The 21,164-nt window shown below is 43.4% G+C and overlaps 1 protein-coding gene across 3 annotated transcripts in view; it reads right to left on the reverse strand.

Annotated features, from left to right (window-relative positions):
- LOC108931305 (semaphorin-3D) overlaps positions 1–21,141 on the reverse strand; it is a 47,075-nt gene extending 25,934 nt beyond the window's left edge. The window contains exons 1-3 of one of the 3 annotated variants that reach the window (XM_018746992.2): positions 20,977–21,141; positions 19,745–19,944; positions 2,278–2,523 (exon numbers count right to left, since the gene is read on the reverse strand). In XM_018746992.2, coding sequence (XP_018602508.2) covers positions 2,278–2,440 — 163 coding nt within the window. In that variant the 5' untranslated portion in view covers positions 2,441–2,523; positions 19,745–19,944; positions 20,977–21,141. Of the gene's footprint in view, positions 1–2,277; positions 2,524–2,629; positions 2,653–19,744; positions 19,945–20,976 lie in introns of those variants that run through there. The other 2 variants (XM_029247772.1, XM_029247774.1) reach the window with 2 other exon arrangements.
- Positions 21,142–21,164: the final 23 nt, after the last annotated feature.

The following is a 21,164-nucleotide window of genomic DNA, read 5'->3' on the forward strand; positions in this document are numbered from 1 at the left end:
ATTGAAATGAGTTGTTAAATCCAATAGTAAGCGTAAGGTTTTAAGTCAGTGGCTGTGATTTAAAGCTTGTTTTTCCACACTGTATACACGCAAGAATTGCGAGACGCTGATATCAGAGCTCCGGTATCTGCAGTACGTGTTGCCGCCATTTGTCACTGGGGCTGACCAGATGAAGGGTAAGCGTGTGAAGCTGAAATCAGCTTTGTTCCCTGATATGAAGTCATTCCTTACTACGGGGCTGTTTACTTTGGTCTTCATCCACATTTCGGTCGCAAGCCTTCGGAATAAATTGCCCGGAATTCCATTTGCGCAAAATGGAACACGGTTGCACAAGTCACTAGATGGCGTTTTTCTTGCCCGTCTGTCAGCAGCATTTTGACATTTGAGGTTAAATAAGCACCAAGACAGGAAGTCAATTCAGTTTAAAGACAATAAAACTATCTGTGCCAGTTATCCATGACACTTCTTTGAGCCAGTGAATCTGCCCGCTGCCACTCCCCGAAGACTACAAGAGGACGAGAGTGCAGTCATGTATCATTGTCACAGGATTGCACAGAAACCAGATTTCTGAGGTTAAAGTGAGCCATTGCTCAGACTGCCACCTAAGCTGACCCGGAGACTGAAATTTGGTGTGATGTAACATGTACATCCAGGTGATGATGAAAGATGCTGAAGGATACTGAAAGTAGACCACACATCTCCCGTCTCGTGCCAGCTAGCTGATGGTCTGCGTTTGCTTTCGTTACCACTAAATTCTTTCCAACTCCCTCGTCTGAAGTCCAAAAACATGACAGCTACAAGAAAAACAAGTCTCTCCCCAACACTAAAGGAAAATAAACACCCTCAGTGTCAAAGTGTATGCGCCAGCCTTCCTACATTTTTTTGTGTGTAATAAATATACAGACTTTTAAGGCCTATGTATACCTGGTCCCTAAAGATAAAGTTAAGCACGTTGGGTGTTGAGCTAAAACGCCCTTCCAACGCTCTCCTCCCCCAGACTTTTCCACCAGGAAGTGAGAAGGCCCTGTCAGGCTGAAGAGGTCAGCTGCGAGGTCAGCTATGACACTGAGATAATGACAAGCACCTCCCAGTCCATGTCAGCATATGGTCATGAGGTCATTAAATCCCTCTCAGAAACATTTTCCTCCGCTATGGGGGTAAAGGTGCATCTCCTTTTCAACCCAACGACAAGCATCTCCCTTGGCAACGAAATTGTGTTTTGCCATTGAAAACATTGCATTCAATCAAAGTCATACATAAAATCAAGTCTGCTATTGGCCATGCGTTCACTTCCTGACACTTTGAACTGTGGCAGATTAATTCCATGCAGACTGATGTCAACTCCTTCCAAAGACAGCAAAGCATCAAGCTATGCAAAACAGTGTAGAACAGTGATTTCCACAACTAAAGAAGCAAATGAAATAAAACAAATGCTAAGGGTCACCAAAAAATGCTAAATAATACCAAAATGAAGCAAATGTGACGTGGCGATTTTTGTCTCGTTCATTTGATGGCCAAACAAAACAGCAGTCAGGAATGCCTTTGAGGACAAAACACTTATTGCCCAGTATGTCATGATGCCACTAGTGACACCACAGGATTGTATGGGAACAATGCTGTCCAATTCTTTTCCCACTAGCTTTACAAATAACTATGAGCTAGTCGTTTCCTACGTTTTCCAACACACTGCTGTTGATGTGGCAGTTATGTTCTTAGAAAAGACAGGACCCCTTGGAACTCCCCAGAGGAAAGCGGAATAGGACAGCACCGGTGATTTTTGCTCGATCTGTCCATTAAGACCTTGAGTTATTTGGATCCCTCATGCATTGTGTCTCTGGTTTCCATGGTAAAACAATGGTAAAAGAAAAACACTGCAATGGTTTCAGACATGACGTCACTGACATAAAAACAAAACATATCAAACCTTTGTCCAGACTTTCGCTGCTCCCCATTGGGAGCGTATCCTTTGACTTCACCGACTGATGAAAGTGCAAATTATGTAAGCGCCTACATCCTAAATTTGAAGGAGTAACAATGGGAAGAAAATATGAAAATTCTTAAACTAAAAAGTTTTTGTTCAATGAAAAGTCTTGGATGTCATTTAATGGTCTTTAGAGCTCTGTAGTTAATAATTCTATATTCATTAATAGGTAAAGCTGGCTGTGAAATCACAATAAATTGACTGCACATTTCAGGTTATTCTAATATTAATATGTGATTGTACACCTGAATCCATAGCATCCATCTCTCCTAGGGGGAGATCAGGAAGGAACAGACCTGTGTACGAGAGCTGCAGTCTAGCCAGAGCCTCTTGTCGGGTATCAGAGATGGCAGGTAGCAGCAGCAGCATCAGTAGAAGAAGTACCAGCAGACAAGGTCCCCTGAGCCACAGGGTTTGCGTCCTTCCATTAGCCTGTCTCTGCAGTGCTGCAGTCCCCATGTCAGGCTTCTTTGCGTTACAGAGAGCACTAGGTCTTCTCCTTCACATCAGCTTCCAGACAGCATCTGCAGCATCTGGGCAGGCTAGGGGACAGAAGGGTACAGAGGTTACCAGGGTACAGTGAATACATAAGTAATCACATCCTGCCTGGCTCCCTGCACGTGATGTAAAACCAGGGACAGTTAGCACCTTAAAACGTATCCGATGGCCTCCCTCAACAAGGTCAAAAGCACGTAGAAGGCTCCTGTGACTGCTATGAATTCAGAACCTCTGTTTCAAAATCACTGATTGCTATATTGAGTGACTGCCAGGAAATGACTCTCATCTGTCCAGGGACATCATAATTTCTGCTAACGGGCTCAGGACGTGAGGTGCAGCTCAAAGTTATTTACTGCAATTTTTTTTTTTTTTTTTTTCTGCGGGAATGGTGCCTTTCCGGCTGCTACGGTACACTTGGGGGTTGCATTTCTTCAGCCACTTATGTTAAGAATGCTTTGCCACGTCATCCAACGTTCTGGCCAGAACAATGACACCGGAGCATTGACGTGCGTCTTGCGTTCCAGACAGAAGCTTGGCTGCACACATCCTTCCAGCTCGAGCACCTCGACTCTCTGTGTTCTCAGAGCTGGGGGGAAGAGAGGCACTCAAACAAGTATTTGTTCCTGGGTTGGTCATTCTTGTTCTTTGGAAAGGTGCTCGGGCTGGAAGAAACTGTAAACACTTTGGGAGACAGAGGCAAAATGCTTATAGCTTTACAGAGCTAGAGGGGAACTCGATATTGGTGGGCTGCACTGGCACGAAGGGTGTACCAGCCCAGATGCAAAAGGGCTCATTTCAGGTTGGGGAAAAAAAAAAAACACATTGTGTTGCTGGAAGGTTCCCATGACTAATCAGGTCAACCATCTTTATTTTCATTTCCTACACAGGTCAAAAAAGTAAACAAAATTGTGCCACTACATTCAAGCATATTACCACTTTCTTTCTTAAGTTCTCAAATAAAGATATAAAAACCAAGCCCAGACATGCCAATGAAAATAACAGGAAATATTCTCTTGAAAGGCTGCAAAATGTATTGCATTTGTATATATAAAATAACCCATTTATAGAAACATGGCCATTTGAATCACATAAAATATGAAATATGTTGTCTCCCCAAACAAGTTTCTTGTGCAGCTGCCAGAGATCAAATCCCAAACTGGCAAAGCATTGACCAGATAATAATGTCCAGAAAAATACCATGTCAGAGCAAATTAGCTTTGAAAATGTTTTCAGGTTCATCTTTGAAGTAAATAGTAACCCTTTTATGTTTTTATTTGTATTTTCTATAATTAGCTGATCATGTGTACACATTCTGAAATTAAATGTCAAGTAGAAATGGCTTTCAAAAGTCTAAGGTCTGAGTAAGTTTTACAGCCTTTCCACAGTAAATATGTTATAGCTCCAAAATAAATCTCAATTCATATTCGGTTCCAGAACTCACTTAGGTCGGGACTTCTGCTTGGAGCTGAAGATAGATACTTTGGCAGCTGTCAGGTGAACCGTAGGAACCCTGTATATGAAGTGTCCCGCATCAGTCAAACAACACTAATCCAGTCAGTACTCACATAATAAACACACACACACACTTTCAGAACCGCTTGTCCCATACGGGGTCACAGGGAACCGGAGCCTACCCGGTAACACAGGGCGTAAGGCCGGAGGGGGAGGGGACACACCCAGGACGGGACGCCAGTCCGCCACAAGGCACTCCAAGCGGGACTTGAACCCCAGACCCACTGGAGAGTAGGACCTGGGACCAACCCACTGCGCCACCCATATAATAAACATTCTTCAGCTTATGTATATGTTGTCAATAAATGTTCTTAATACAAATTGTTTCCCTATAATTTGTGACACTTCAGCTTCTGCTCCATAACTTGCCGAGGTTTCCACATCGCCAACACAAAACCCACAAAGGACAAACAATCAGAATTACACATAACAAGTTATTGTTAAAACCGTTTCCTCCATAGGATGACCTTGATTCATACCGAATAGCACAGGCACGGTTTCAATCATCATTAAGGACTTAAAGAGGCTTGTTGACATATAACAGAAACTGTGGGAAGCAAATGATTGCCAGAAATAAATTCTGTAATGTAATAGCTTAACAGTCCATTGAGAAATCACAGAATTTCCTAGGTGATGGACCTCTGAAGCCTAGACTGAAGGCCTGCTTTGTACCATGAAGATGGTGGGAATACATGGGAAATAGAGAAAATTACATGGGCTTTGCTGGAAGAGGAAGCACTTGATATTAAGTCATTTCCAGATAGCAGGTCTGTTCAACACGAACTAGAAGACACAGCCCGGGCTCAGGAAGTTGAGCCAGTTTCCTCACAAAGCTTTCAAAGCAATTTTTTTGTGCTAGAAAACAACTCCTGACCATGCACCATAGGTTTAAGAAACAAGTGACAAAATTCAACAGTATGAACATGTCAAAGACAACATGATATCTTACCGCAATATCACACATGGTATAGGTAAAAAACAGTTGTGTTGATGTGCAAAAAATGTAAATAGGTCATGCACATTCATTGTGGATAAATGAAACAAATCATTTGTACAGTTTCCTCGTTCTCTACCTTCATTAAGAAAAATAAAGAAGGAATAGATGGGTGGTCCCGCACACGAAAGGTAAAGCACGGAGGTTCTCAGTTCTGGTTCCGTTGTGGTGGAATGACCCCCCCCCCCCACTCAGAACTGCAGAAACTCTGTCCAAATTTTAAAAAATGGTCTGAAAACTCACCTTTCCCAGATTCACTTCGCCCAGGATCTCGCCAGCTCATGTATGGCGTAAACGTTCATGCACCGTAACTTTATGATCACCCCCCAATAAACCTTTACACAGCCCCTACTCCTTATAAAAAAATTTTTTAAAAATTGTAGGAAGGTTATCAGGATTCATCTATCCTGCGTTTTATGCACCTACTTGAGCGATGAGCATCAGTGCATCAAGTGGAAGGTAACAAACTAGGCTTACTTAAGCTATAAGCACAAATTGTATTTTCTCTGAGATGTACGTCACTTTGGAGAAAAGCGTCTGCTAAACGAATAAATGTAAATGCAATGGAATAATAGAAAAAATATATAATTTTGTATTAAAAAATACTGCTTATCCAGTAAGACTCTCATAAACTCATTTATGATTATTAAATTTAATTTTTAAACCCACACTTTCATCCTGCAGGGTTAAATACAGGTTTTTAATAGTTACTTGTGAAGAATGGAAAAAAATTCCACATAAGCAAGTTCACAAAGCCTCTTAGGCTTCTAAAAGTTTATGCCTTCTTACTTCAAGCAGGAAAATGTTTGGATGACATGCTTTAAATTTAGGTTTTGTGCTGCAAAGCAGGTCTGAGCAGACATGCAGCTGTGCCTAACATTGAGCTGGGGAGCAGGCAGACAGGAGAAGTCTCTGTCATGGGCTGAACGGGAGGCCCTGTGCTCTTGCTATTGACCTCGCTGAGCTGCGAAAAGGTCTTGCGCGCTGAAAGGTTGAAACATTGAACCCGGCTTGCTAAAAAACAAAGAACGCAGCCCTACACCAGCCCCCTGCCCCTAAAAATGCAGAGGGGTGGGGGATGGGAATGCTCGTGGGTGATTCAGCGATGGTCTCGATCTTCTTCTGCGAGTCATTTCATGTCCCAGAGCAGAGCCTTGGGGAGTCAGCTATTGACATCCACTAGAGAATCCACCAGAGCTGGGCAAGCTCACGTGCTCAGAACAACAAGTCTCTTGGCATCATAGTATGAAGTATTTGGCTGCTCTCTGATCCTCACTGATGCACATTTCAGCAGGAAATGACAATATAATTTGTCACTCACAAGGCCCACTGAAAAAAAAAATCATGCTCACTATTCCAACAGGTGGAAGGAAAGAAACTCAGTGAATTTTCTTTGTTTTCTCTCACATTGAACCTACAACATACTTGGCGTTGCTATGAAACTGTCTTCTTGGGCTCTCGACACCTTAATAAACCTATGAGAACAGTTCCGCTGCAAATATCAGTACTGGAGATTAATGTTCAGATGTGCATTGTGTGCCTCTTGAAAGCATGCTGTAAACATTTTTACATTTATTCATTTAGCAGATGCTTTTGTCCAAAGCGACGTACCTCTCAGCAAAAGTACAATTTATGCATTACATTGAGAGAAGGAGACATAGCTGCAGACATGAAAGTCTCAAGCAAACCTAGTTTGTTCCCTACCACTTGCTACACCGAGGTTTACCGTTAAAGTAGGTGCATAAGACACAGACAAATCCCAATACCCACTCCAATTGTTTAAAATTTTTTTAAATTTAATATTATAAGATGGAGGGGGCGTGGTGGCGCAGTGGGTTGGACCGGGTCCTGCTCTCCCGTGGGTCTGGGGTTTGAGTCCCGCTTGGGGTGCCTTGTGACGGACTGGCGTCCCGTCCTGGGTGTGTCCCCTCCTCCTCTGGCCTTACGCCCTGTGTTGCCGGGTAGGCTCCGGTTCCCCGTGACCCCGTATGGGACAAGCGGTTCTGAAAATGTGTGTGTGTGTGTATTATAAGATACACAAATGAGCAGTACAATACCAGAGTAATGGCTGAATAAAGAGCTCAACTGCCATGATGACAACATTAAAATACCAAAGACTGAAATGAAAATGAGCAACAGGTAATGTAAGGGTTGTGGCTTCTGCCTTACAATCCCATGGTACAATCTGAAGGTGCAAACCCAAACTACTGTTAGCATCCTTGTTCAAGGTACTCAGTTGCTTCAGTGAGAATACCATGATGTATATATGGGCAAATCACACACAAAAGGGAAAAAAAAAAAAACTCAAAGGTGTCCGCTAAGTTAAGGTTAATGATAAACAATTATAATAACGACAATAATAAAGAGAGGCAAGAGTAGGCCAACGTGCATAAAAAAAATGTCTGCTGCCGATTCCAGAAATCCATTTAATGCAGACTGCATTCTCCATTTAACTGAATAAATCATAAAAATAGCATAGCTTCTGGCAGAAGAAGTAAATAATGGTTTTTCTGCCTTGGTTAGGGGCAGTGAAACAGAGCAGTTGAGTGGGCTGACCGGCTGACTGAGTTCTAATACACCAGTGTCCCATGCATGAAAGGCTATTTCCTTTTGACAGCTTCATTGCACCAAGGCTGAGTACTAGGTCATGTCAGGGTCACTGATGCGCACAGATGTGAAGGAAGGAAAAAAAAAAAAAAAAAAAAGAGCAACAAATCGAGTGCCTCTTCAGTATGTCTTTACGTTGCCACAGATGTCACATCTCGTGTCTGGCCATCTCGAGTCCGGCTCGTATTCCACCCTTTGAAGTGCGGTCCACAGCCCCAGGGCCCTGGTGTTTTTTGCGGACAGTCGTGCTTGTTGTGGATATGAGTAAGTGTGTTTTGGGTGGAATGAGGCTCCGGTGCATTTGTACTTTAGGCCCCCTGACCTTGGTGGCCTGTAAACCCTTCCTCCTGCGCTCTCGCTGGGGGACTCACTTGAGTAGAAATCAACATGCACCAGATCTGAACACACGGCCTTCCTGCGCATACCAGGTGCCGAGTGTTAACAACTGGCAGATTCCTCCACCCCTGATACCAATATCTGTCTCCAGTGAACCAGGAGTGGGTTTGAAAAGTTGGGGTGGAGGTGAAGGTTGGGGGTGGTCAGAAAAATAAAGATTTACAGTCCTTAAGGTCTGCTCCTTGGATGCTTTGAAAGAAGGCAGCACTTGCCATTAGGGTGAAATTGGATAGCTGGCTTTCCTAAGCTCCATTTCGAGGTGTCTGTTACAAGCTTATTCCTGTCCGTTCAAGAACAAAAGGACGTGATCAAAAAGGCGAGGAGACATTCCTTGCTAAAGTGTAAAAAAATACAGTTGGGCACACAACCTGTTTTCATACTGCACTTATAAAACTTTACTGTGGTACTTTGTTTCATTTTCACAGGTTTCTGTTGGGTTTACAGCATTTGCCTCCTATTCTGCCGACATTACTGCTATGGGGTGTTCTATTGTCCCCCGTACACAGAACCATGGAGTCTCGAAGGCAAGTCTTCACTTTAAAACTCAGGCTCATTTGCTTTCATGTCCTTGTTACTAGTTAACCTGTGTAGCCTCGGTATAAAACTACAGACTGTAAAATTGCACCAAGCCAAACTTCCCTGGACAATATGGAGGTACTTACGGAGAAACTTAGTTTATGCTTGTATTTGATTTTTAATTTTTTTTTCTTTCTCTAAGCAACGCACTCGCATAGAAGAAAAGCTCAGAGCTCAAGCGTCAAGAGAACTATTCCAATATGCCCACAAGTCTCTCACCTGTTAAGAATCAATGTTCGAAAGCACAGAAACACAGTGTGATTTTTAAGTGCACTGTGATTTAAACATTCCAGACTATGGAATGTATTCATTACCATTGATGAATGAGAAACAATTAAACTGTGAAATCATTTGACTTTTCTAATGGGGGAAAACTTTAGATTCATGTCATTGAGTTATATTTTTCACAATTTCTGCTTATCATATTATCTTGTTAAAGACAACTGTCCCACCTTATATGTTTCCTTTAATAACATTAATGATTATACAACAATTACTGCTGTAAGCAGTCAGAGGGCTGTGGAAACAGTGAGGAAAGACCTAGAACAGGAACCTCAACCCAGCCTTTTTGGCAGCTATTATTCAGCTGGCTGTGGTACAATGTAAACTCTGGAAATCACTAGAAATTGGATTTATATTGAAGGACTGGGAAATTTATTCCTCTTTTATTTTTTTTTTTTTTTTTTATTTAATGTTGGCATTCTCCCAAAAAGCTAAGTCTACACTTCAAGAGGAAAAAAATAATAATAAGATTATAATGTAAATAATTCATCAAGTCCAAGGAAATATAAAACATATCTTTCAGAATATTTCAAACAAAAAAAACATTAAAACTTCATTTTTTCAATATATGTTCTATGCTGAAGTCTTTCTCAGCCACAAATGTACATACTGAAAACGGTCACAGGATTCAGCCTCTTTTTAAACGGTGTCTTTAAGAATGCATTGGTCAACATACAGTAGCAGCAAAAAAACAAAGCCTCATGCACATGGTTCCAAAATGCCATATAATGTTCTTTTCTCCTGTCTCAGGGCTGCAACTGAACTGCTGCTACTGATCACCTTTTCTCAGAGACCTTTGTATGCAGCCTGCTATCCTGTTCAATCCTTGCTAAAAAGAAAGAAAATTACACACAAAAAACACAAATCTCAGACATGCGTCGGCCTTTATGTCACATAGAGCCGACCAGGAGGGCATAATTTTCCAGATCCAATGGTAGGGTTTTCACGGAAATTCATTTGGAATTCCAGGGAGTCCAAACTCTTTGCAAATGTGATGAATGATGACTGATATTGGCACAAAGAATTCTTGTGAATGAGGGGCCCTCTCCCTCTTGCCCTCTCCTGTGGCTGAAGAGTTGTACCCGGGACCTCCTATTGTCTGGTGCCATAAGCATTTTTTGAGTCTTGCTTTGCTGGATTCTAGGAGTTATGGGACACCGTAGCATGTCGGCAGGACTGCTTACGGGCTGGGAGACACTCATGGCTGAGCGACTGGTGAAGAACTCATTCTCAGCAAAGTTATATCCCATTGAACTGCACATGCTGAGGGGCAGAAATTTATCCCAAGGAATTGCAAATAAGCAGACCCTGTTTGTATATTTAAAAAGCTGTTATCTGTGCATGGAAATGATGGAACGGTAGATGAATTGTTTAAAAATCCATTGATTCAAATAAATAACTTTGCAAAAGAAAATATATGTGGTTCACTTTGCCTAAGAATTATAAAAAGTTTATTGGGGGGGCGCGGTGGCGCAGTGGGTTGGACTGGGTCCTGCTCTCCGGTGGGTCTGGGGTTCGAGTCCCACTTGGGGTGCCTTGCGACGGACTGGCGTCCCGTCCTGGGTGTGTCCCCTCCCCCTCCAGCCTTACGCCCTGAGTTGCCGGGTTAGGCTCTGGTTCCCCCGTGAACCCGTATGGGACAAGCGGTTCTGAAATGTGTATTTTATATGTAAGAAAAGACAAATGTGATAAATGCAGCAAATTATGTTGCCGATTTCTATTCTTGCCTCCAGGTGTACAAGAACGTTGAGAATGTTTCTATACAGCATAAAGGTTCCATGATAGTGATGGTCATTACTTTTCCAATCACAGTAATTCAAAAACAAGAAAAAAAATCTGTTAAAGTTATTCCAAAACAAATGGTACTAGCGTCATAATATTATATACTATAGCACATTTTAGTCCACTTGTAATATTTGTACACCAAAATGTATAACCTTCTACGTTCAGATCAACGTCTCTGATGTAGAAATGTGTTTGTGGATTGGAACAGGAAAGCAGAGGACAGCAGCAGAACAATACATCAATATTCCACTTCCCTTCCATGCATAGTAACGCAGCCGTGCTTCATTTGTATTCCCGTTTTACGCAAACAATGCACAGACGCTTGATCTTGCGAACCGCCGTCCTCAGGGGCCCACGGGATGGCCGTCACGTCCGGCGACAGCGTCTCAAGATGTCTTCCTGTGTGACCGTCACACCGCCCCCCCGGCCCCGCTAACACACACAGCCCCAACACCATGGCCAAGCAGGTGCAGAGAGTCAGAGGGGAAGGAAAAAAAAAAAAAAAAAAAGACCACCAAGTGCGCGTTTTTCGTAAGGACGCATTTCAATCATGGCCTTGCTTCTAGAGGAGAGCCCTCGACACACACGGCTGTTCCTGCTCTTGGTTTTGGTGTATCCCATGCACCGCAATCGGGCTGCGGCTCACTCCCCCTTACCCAAATATATCAATACGAACAAATTCTGCCAAGCGCAAAGTTACACCGCGTTTTCTCGGAAAACACAAAATCAGATTAGGAGCAAAATAGTGGTGTGGTTTTGGACAAAAACTGAAAAGTGACCAAAGAAACAGCACGATAAAAAGAGCTCTTACACAATGCAGTGCCCAAATACAATGGGACCAACACACCACATTTACATTACCAATAACAAAAACTGCCACCTCTCCTCAGCGGTTTTCAAAAACATTTGTTACAAAGAAATGTGACATAAATTATGCATAAGCAGCATAATTATTTTATGAAACTTAAAGATCTCCAAGTATGGGGATATACAGTATGCTCAGCGACAGCAACATTTTTCTTCTGGCAGCATCTTTTTTTTTCTACATGCATTGTGAACAACATAAGTTAACAGTTTAATTTCTGTGGTATATATATATATCATGCTCACCACAAACCTTCCCTTAAGTGACCTCAAAATAGTTCCACTGAAGAAATGATATACAAGCCAACGTACTTAAGATGTGACTGTCAACACTGCATCCCTGGTGGTCTCAGGAACTCCATTCCATAGAGTCCACACACCATAACAAAGAGCATATTCTCACAATTGCCTTCCAGATTTTCAAAGATGAAGAATCCCAGCTGACAGTGACTTTCACCGTTGGTGCTTCTTTATTTTAAGTGTTTTCCTTTCTCCTTCCTCTCAGCGACAGTTTGGTTGTTTCACAAGGTATAGTGAGCAAATCCGTCCAGGTTAGAGATGCGCTCTTTTTTTCCCACCTCATCTAAATCCTGATTTTAGAATTTGTCTGTAGCACAGTTTGGGTAACGTGATGTTCTGCTGCAAGTCTTGAAACAAAGTCTTCTGTGCAGGTTTAACATGTGTGCAGACCGTGCTTTTAATACGGCCTTCTTGATTAAAATCCCCGTTTTTCACGCGAGTCGTCCCAGCCTAATTGGAAGGAGAGGGATTTGCCTTGAGTCCCTCAAGGCTTTTCCAGAGAACCAGCTTGTCTGAAACTGCATCCCTTGGGAATAAAGACAAGTTTCACTTAAAGCTAGGATGAACATAAATTAGAGGATAAAACTGATCCATCTGTTTTCGTGTCTAATTCAGACAGACCAGCAAATGGTTTTATTTAGTTATTAAAGAAATGGAACAGACATAAATGGAAGAAAGGGACTGGTTTCTAATGTGAAGCTTTCTCCTGCCAAGAAAGAGAAAGCCATCTACCGTAACCTTCTTCACAGAAGTGAACAGCTATGGGAGGTAGATAAAATAGCAACTTCAAAACTGTGCACAAAAAAAAACGAGTTGGTGTACAATGATAATACCCCTGGAGCGTCAAATCAGATTAGTTTTTTTGAGACTTGATGCAAACAAGAACATCTAATTCCAACCAGACTGTGCGGAATGCAAAATTAGGAGGCAGTCCTTATTCCTTCCATTTTTCTTTTTTTTCAGGTGTTTGAGATTTATGCCCAGCTGTTTCTCAGAAATCTGCCACTCACATATACACTTGAAACAGCGGGGTACTTGGGGGTTGGGATAAATCAAGGACAAAGCCTCGCTCTGACAATAGGTCTTATCTCCACTCGGAGCCCCTTTCTGAGGTGTGCTCCATCATAATCTCGCTCCTCCTGCCCTCAGGAATTCCGGTCCTGGTACTTATAAAGGCAGAATGTGAAACAAGTGGGTGACCCAGAGCAGAGCAACGGACCCGCAAGCATCCACACTGATATGCTGAGGAACAGCGGGGGCCACACCAATCTCCTGCCTGGAGACATGGTCATAGCACAGACACGATGGAAAATTGGGGGTGGGGGTCCTCTGGAAACAGAACGGATGCTCTGATGGTGTGAAGAGGGATCAAGGCTGATAGGATGCCATAGAATTGTAGAAGTCAAGAATTATCTGTCTACCAGAGAACCCCCCACTGATGTGGAAATCCCTTTCACAAGGATGTGAGCTTGGGATGCGGGTGGAGTTTATCAGTGAAGAACCACCCCGCCTGGATCAATGGTTCTTGGGACAGATGTGCTTCACCTATAATCTCCGTTTCCGCTCCTCGGTGACAGCTGGCAACTTTTGTTGTCATCGCGGTTTGTTGCCACATGGGGCCCTTGTGATGTTTAAGCAATACCTGTAATATATTTTCTGGGCTACGGAGAAGGCCGCACACAAAGTTATCATTGCCCACCAGCTGATCCGACGAAACTGCAATAACTGATCAATCCAAAGTAACCGCAACTGAGTCTGCGCAAGTCCAGCAGGATGGAAGCAGAGGCAAAATGCAAAGTTCTGTGTACTTCTGTTAACTGCAGAACTGGTATTTTTCACTGAATGAACACTACTATCAGGGGCTTGAACAGGTTGTGTTAACTAAAGCTGTAGATTTAAATGCTGACCAAGGCTGAGCAAACTTTAACCCAAAAACTGTTAATTACCCGAACCGGAATTCCTAACGAAGAAAAATATGGAAACATTTACATATGACTTTCTACCATAAAGTATTTATCCAAATGGGAATTATTTTTGTACAATTTAACAAATGAGCAAAAAGAACAGACTTCACAAAGACACCTCTAACAGTCATGCGTGAAACCAGTGAATGAACGTTCTGTAGATGCCAGTCCTGTAGGACTCAACTGGAAGGCATTGACATGTTCGCTGTGGCCTTCCGTCACGGATCTGGGGATCCGTCACACTCACCATGCAAAGGAAATACAGAGCTTTGCAAACACAGTAGACTGAAGACATCCACAAGATCAATGGCAAATTAATTATGGAACAGAAGCACAGAGATTTCTTAATGTTTGTCTTCTGTTGGGATATAGACGCGTCTTCCACTATTCTAGAGCAAATGTAAATGTACACCGTACCACATGGGTCAAAAACCAAAGTAATGAAAATAGAGTTGTGTTTTACTTTGTGTCTTTCCTCTGGGTAACTCATATTCAGAAACATATTTCGGACGCCAGAGTGGCGTTGCTAGGGAACCCGATCTCATACTTCGGCCGCATCTTAGCACTATTTACAGAACGGGGCAAATCGTGTGTAAAAGTACACATTGCTGCTGATAGTTCACCTGGAATTTGGGCTATGTATGTACAGTACGTTTATGCAGATTCCTCTATGAATTCCAATTTGTTATCATTTCATCTGAGGTTTCATGCCTGAAATGCATCGATGCACTTGTGCACTTGCTTTTTCCCGTGGAGGAAAAAAAAAAAAAAAAAACAGTAAATTGTCATAGCTACGTGAACATATACAGAAGTTAAACGCAATCTACCCTTCCATGACGCCTATGAGGGGACCCGGATGACATTCTGTTTGGGTGGTCTGTGTCTTCCCGTCTCTCTCCCTCTCCCATCCCACGCACACAGGAAACACTGGGAGCGGAAGGACAAAACCGTCTGGAAACAAGCAGAGCAGTAATTACAATGCCCTATTCACAAAGGATTGACTGCTCATTGTAAGTTCCTTGCTTTAGTAATTTCACCTCGGTTGGCCACCCTCGGCCCATCTCTTGACGTGCATGCACAGCAGATGCAGACACGCCCCAGCCCAAACATACATTCATGTACCCATCAGGAGAAAGATGGGGAAAAATATAAACCTTCTGGGACAGGGTGGAGGTACAGGGGGTGGTGGATTACAGAAGTGTACCATGCAGTTTATATATGTATATATTTAAAAAAAAAAAAAAAAAAACACTTTACAATACTCCATCGGCCTTTAATACGGACGGACATGCCTGACAGCAAAGTGGCAGCTAATAGACAAAACACCTTCCTTGGCAATAATAAATCTCTAACACTAAAACTAATGACTTTACTGCTGCATACTGACTTCCAAACTTCTGCAGCACATGCAAAGCACAGCCGGTGTAAATCCAAGCAAAGGACCCTTGGGAGGATTTCTCGTAATACATAATTAAGATACTTTTCTTCTGACCCCCTGAGGCTGTTTTGTTGGCAACAGTTTCCATTGAAACTCACTGAATGACTAAATGGAAGTATTAAATACTTGTGTGGTTATAAAGGAGGCCTGCGGCTGTACTGCTCTATTTAAATCACAACGGCAGAACCGGCGAGCAGACCCCAAGCAGACCGAAAAGGAGGAGGCTTCGCATCAGACACCCTCGCTCTTCATTGAAAGTTATCGACCGAAATATAGCCTTTCATAAATAACACAGAATTTGTATAATATTTCAAGAACTTGGACAGAACCAAGTGTGTCAGGAGTGGAGCTGCAAAGTGCGTATGATCTGCTCTTTACTTATCTTGACGACGCACAGCGAAGCACTCCAGTTAAATAGACCTCTATAAGTGGCTGACATGTGCTTCTCTTAAGCAAATAAATGTACGTGCTGAGAGAAGCCAGTTGCACGCTGCTGTATTTCTTCTTTAATCTGTAAAACGCCACACTTATGGCACAGCCATGTAGAACTAAACACACACACACACACTGTCTGAAACCGCTTGTCCCGTACGGGGTCGTGGGGAGCCGGAGCCTAACCCGGCAACACAGGGCACAAGGCTTGGGGGGGGGGGGGGGGGAACACCCAGGATGGGACGCCAGTCCGTTGCAAGGCACCCCAAGCGGGACTCGAACCCCAGACCCACCAGAGAGCAGGACCCGGTCCAACCCACTGCACCACCGCGCCTCCCCACCAGAACTAAACACTGAAACAAAATTTAAAAAAAAAAAAAAAGAACTAAACTATACAATCATTCCTATATGAAAATATTCCTTATATAACTTATTTGTGAGAGCTGTCTTTAAGCCTCTCCGAAGTGGTGCAATGAGTTCACTTGGATTCAGAGTTTTGCAACGCGAGGTCATGGGGGTTTCCTTGGCATCTGAGTGGTGCCAGCGGCCTCAGCCATCCACATCCACCCCCAAACACATCTTTCTCTCACTCGCGACCTCCTGCGGCCCTGCCACTCCACGGTGAGGATAAGCAGAACACACATTGAGCTGTGGGGGGGGGGGGGGGGGGGGGGGGGGGAGGAGGAGGAGGAGGAGGGGGCAACAGAAAGGGAACATCTGAGTCTGAATCATGATGAGGGGGGTTGCGTGGGGTTAATTGGAGGGGGGACAAACCCAGCGGGTGAGGTGCTCGGCTGTGGTGGTGAGGGGTGGGGGTGGGGTGGGGGGGTTCGAGAGCCCCGGGCTCCATCCGAGGCCTGGTAGAGTCTCCTTAGGAAAACGCAGATGATTAACAACAATAAACTGAGGCTGCTAGAAACAACACTGCCCCACTCTCCTTCGGTACACTGGGGGCCTATTTGAAACATGCGCAGTGATTTTAATAAATCAGGAAGCACCCACACGTGGCGCTTCGGAAAGCCTCTTTCTATTAGCGCGGCATAGGCAGGGCTCTCCGAGGGGAATGGGAGAGGGCCATGCGTGCATTACGCAAGACTAGCACTGCGTATGAACTGTGTCCCCTTGAAAGAATTCGAGTTCTCTCAAAGAAATGCCACGACACTGCGTATTTATGTCTTTAAAAGGTCATATGGCAGCACTAAATAAATACAGATCCGTAAATGATGAAAAACACAGCACGAGGACTATGTATTTATTAATCGCTGCTTTGCGGGGATATGAGCGCGATATTTCCCGGGGAGGCCTGTGGAGAATATAAAGCACGTTGGAAAGCATTTATTACACGTGAGGTTTGAACGCAGACAAAAGCAATTCATTTAATCGTGCAAGTGGAGTAGTGGGATAAAACTCTTGTCAGTGAATTTGAATCCATAAATAAATTTTAGAAATCCCCTAAAACCCCTCTGTAAAAACCGAGTCATTACCCTTTGTTAAATGTTGCATACATCACTGTTCAGCAGAGTGCAAGTTTATAGTGACGTAGTTCGTGTCTCACAAAGCTCAGATTACTAACATCAGGAATAAGTACGGAGGGTTCTACACTAAGACTAGAACGTTTGAACAAATGAGCAGATTGAAAAAGGGATGTATGATTGGATGGATCTTAGATTCATAATCTATCATCAACTATTTCTTCTGGTGTGTTTATCATGGTCATATTTCCCTTTCCCTCTTGCCTTTCTGAAAATGTGAATTGAACAAGGGGGGAGAAGGTCGTGCAGCGGTAAGAACCACCACCTTCGGAGTTGAAAAGCTGTGATTCAAATCCTACATACTGCTGTACTACCTTAAGATTCAACGGTTGCGGGTTTGACCTCTGGCTGTAGTATCCTTGAGGAAGGTATTTACCCTAAATTGCTCCAGTGACATTACCCTGCTATACAAATGGATGTGTGGAAGTTCTAACCACTTGGCTCCAAACATTCGTGTGCCTTTTTTCGGGCAAGGGAGGAATGACACTGCCTTCTTCTGTATATATCCACAAGGGTGCAAACATGGCGAGTGACGTACAAACTCTACGCTCCCTGAGCTGCCCTCAGATCCTTGTCTACCAAGCAGCTCAGCGGTTGCGAGGCTGCAGGTTTACCTGCTTGGTTACCATGTCCTCCAATAGATGGGCAAAACACTGAAAATAGCTTAACATTGTAAGTCACTTTGGAGAAAACCATCAACTAAATGGGCAAAGGTAAAATTACCCAACTGCATAAACAGGTAAATCACTGTAAGGACTGTGAATAGTAATATGAACATTTACTCAATATTTAACTAGACGCAGTAAAAGCACGTTGCTTCGCATACGAAAAACACGGATTATTAGTCGTTCCAGAGTTCTAATAATGTGCCGCGTTCTAAACAGCGGATGCGTGTGTAATTGCGGCAGTGTGTACGTCACACTCGCCGCACCTTGTTAACCATAGCAGAGCACCACGGAGATAAGCAGTGACGGCATTGACAGACACAGATAAGAGCAGTGCTGGGGGGCTACAGCCGTCCGAGACCTAGTCATGTTGGGATGCGTGTTGAGCTCTGAGAACGGAGAAGCCTGCCAGCGTTGAGCAGTTAACAGATGAGCTTATCAATATTGTTATGACTAATAATCTGCAAAGGTGCCAAGGTGGTACAGTAAGGAGCACTATTGTCTCACAGCACCTAGATGATACGAGAAGATGTGGGTTTGATCACCACTCAACGTGGGTGGAGAGTTCATGTTCTCCACATATTTGCGCTGTTTTTCCTCCCGCAGTCAAAACACATGTGTTTCAAATGAAGCGGTAACTCTAAATCGCCTGCAGTGTGTGTGTGTGTGTGTGTGTGTGTGTGTGTGTAATACAGACAGTCTATGTTACATTGTGCTGATTTACATTGTGTATACATGAGTGATTGACTATAGGTAGTGTATTTAACATAGTAAATCACTCAGGATGGAAAAGGTGCCAGCTAGATGTTACATAGTGTTCGCTGTGAATTGCTTTGGAGAAAAACTTTTGCTAAAATAATAATGGATCTAAGTGGACATTTTTGTGTATCGTTGCATACAAACTGCGCAGTGCTGAAAAGATATTTAAGGAGGTCATCGAGTAGGTTAAACACCTTCTCGAGGATCGCCGCAGCGTCTAACCACCGGGCCGCTCACCGCCATTCACAAGTAACCTACTTCAAAATTTTACGAGGCCCTGCTGACGCTGTCCGCGTCTTTCTCCTTTTCGGATGTGATTAAAACTCAGCTATTGGTGCAGTTTACAGAATGCACTATTGTCTAGAGAACAATGTCACAGACCTTTATGTTTCCTGTGGCCTCCGCAAACAGAGACAATAGCATCATAGCGTCATAAACGTGGCAGGAACATACAATACCTCCCTAACACTCAACAAACCCAGGGGAGCTCACAGTTAGGAAGTTTTAACGATAGACACAAAAAGACGTGCGTGTCGGTGTACTTCAGTCATCTGTCCATCTGTTCATCTAGGGACAGCTGGTAACGTCATGGTTAGAGCTACTGCCTTTGAATCAAAAAAAAAAAAAAAAAAAAAAAAGTCACAGGTTTGATCCCCACCTCCGGCTGCAGTACGCTTGAGCAAGGTACTTAAAATTGTCCCAGCAGAATTACACAGCTGTATAAATAGGTAAATAATTGTAAGTACCGTAACATTGTAAGTTGCTTTGGAGAAAAGAGTCAGCTAAATGAATAAATGTAAATGTAATGCAGGGTCATGGTGGTTGGGTGCCTATCCCAGGAAATACAGGGTGTAAGGAGGTGTACACCCTGAACACGATGCAAGTCCAACACTTATCAATCACACACACACAAAATAAGGCAATTCAGAGTCACCAATCTATCTGAAACATCTTTGCACTGTGGAAGGAAACCAGAGCACCTTGAGGAAGCCCTGTGAACTAATAAAATCCAGAAGTGCTTGTGTTTTTGTAAATGTACAATTTCTTTATGAAAATGGAAACTCCATATTCATATTCAACTCCATCCACTCTAGCTCTGGTAAACCTCAGCTAATCCCAGGACTGTTTATAATTTATTATAATTCTGTACCATTGTTACCTGGAAACAGACGTACTTTCTTCCTTACATCGAAAAGTCAGGATGTTGACCCAAAAGGCCTCGACACTGAGGATGTTTACGGCCAACGCTGTGCGTTTCGTCCTTTTCCTGTTACAGCATCACTTAAGATTCTTGAACCAGCATTGTGTGAATGCTGGTAAAAATACACACCGCAAGAGTCAGGATGCCCAGCGAAGACACTGCAAAACAAGTGAAGTCGGAAAGGGCAGTCACATATGTGGAGAGGACCCCTATTTACGAAAAAAAAAAAAAAAAAAAAACATACTCAGCTTTCCAAATATCCTGACAGCACTGCTCATCTAGCAGTGGGGAGAAAAACTTCCTCATATTTCAAAAACCACAGGTATGACAAAGCAGAGGCAGCGTCCAAACAACCACGCGGTGAGGCCGGGGGGCATCCGCTGAGTAATGGGGAAGTGGCACGGAGAGGAGGACAGGAGGAGCAAGGCACAGCGGTGCAGCGGGGTCTAAACTGAATGCAGAACAAAGGCTGTGTGGGCCCTGCACACACTCCTACACACACATAATGGGAAATCTATCAACAATGACTCTATTTTTACTGCTCGGTATAAATAAGTCAGAGAGGTGGAGGTCAGCCTTGGGCAGCCATTGTCGTCATAACCACCATCATCATCATCATTATTATTAGTACTGATAGATAGATAGATAGATAGATAGATAGATTTAGAATGTCAATTTTTTAGCATGAAGAACTTGGCAAGTCCTGGTTTTAAGAATAAAATCACAACTTAGCCGGTGTTGTGAAGACAGGTGTGAGCGCTGGAGTGCGATGCTGTGATTTTTTTTCCCTCCCAGAAACCTGCTGTTATGAGAATATCTCAAAAATTCCGGATGAAAAGTTCTGTCTTAAAACAGGTTTGCATAAACACTTCCAGCTATTCAGCTAACCGAAACGCCGAAAGGTGCATTTTTATATTGTCTGCTACCGTGAAGGTCTGCTACACACAGGGAATTTTATGTGTTTGGGCTAAGATGCATTTCCTAGGCAAACGTCTACTTTTTCAGAACGAAACGCGCAAATGAGATAATAAAAACCCGTAAGACATGATTTAATAGTTTTTTGTTTTCAAGTGAAAAATTAAAGGGGAACACTTAAAACTCCGACATGCAAACTACTTGTATAAACCGCGGCGTTACTCTGATATGAATATACAGAGGATATTTATGTATAAAAAAAGTCACTCACTCACCTCTTTTCTCTGTCGTGTCGAGCCCCTCACGGGACAGAATTCCCGCAGTGGAAATGAGCGCTGTCACTGCTGTCACTGCTGTCACACAACCGCGCTCGTCACTAAGTGACCCGAGTCTCGTGGCCGCCGCGCATAATAAACACACGCGCCGCGTGCGCCCGAGGCCACGCCCCCTTGGCAGCGGCTCC

The sequence above is a fragment of the Scleropages formosus genome, chromosome 22, assembly GCF_900964775.1.
Source record: "Scleropages formosus chromosome 22, fSclFor1.1, whole genome shotgun sequence".
Lineage (NCBI taxonomy): Eukaryota > Metazoa > Chordata > Actinopteri > Osteoglossiformes > Osteoglossidae > Scleropages > Scleropages formosus.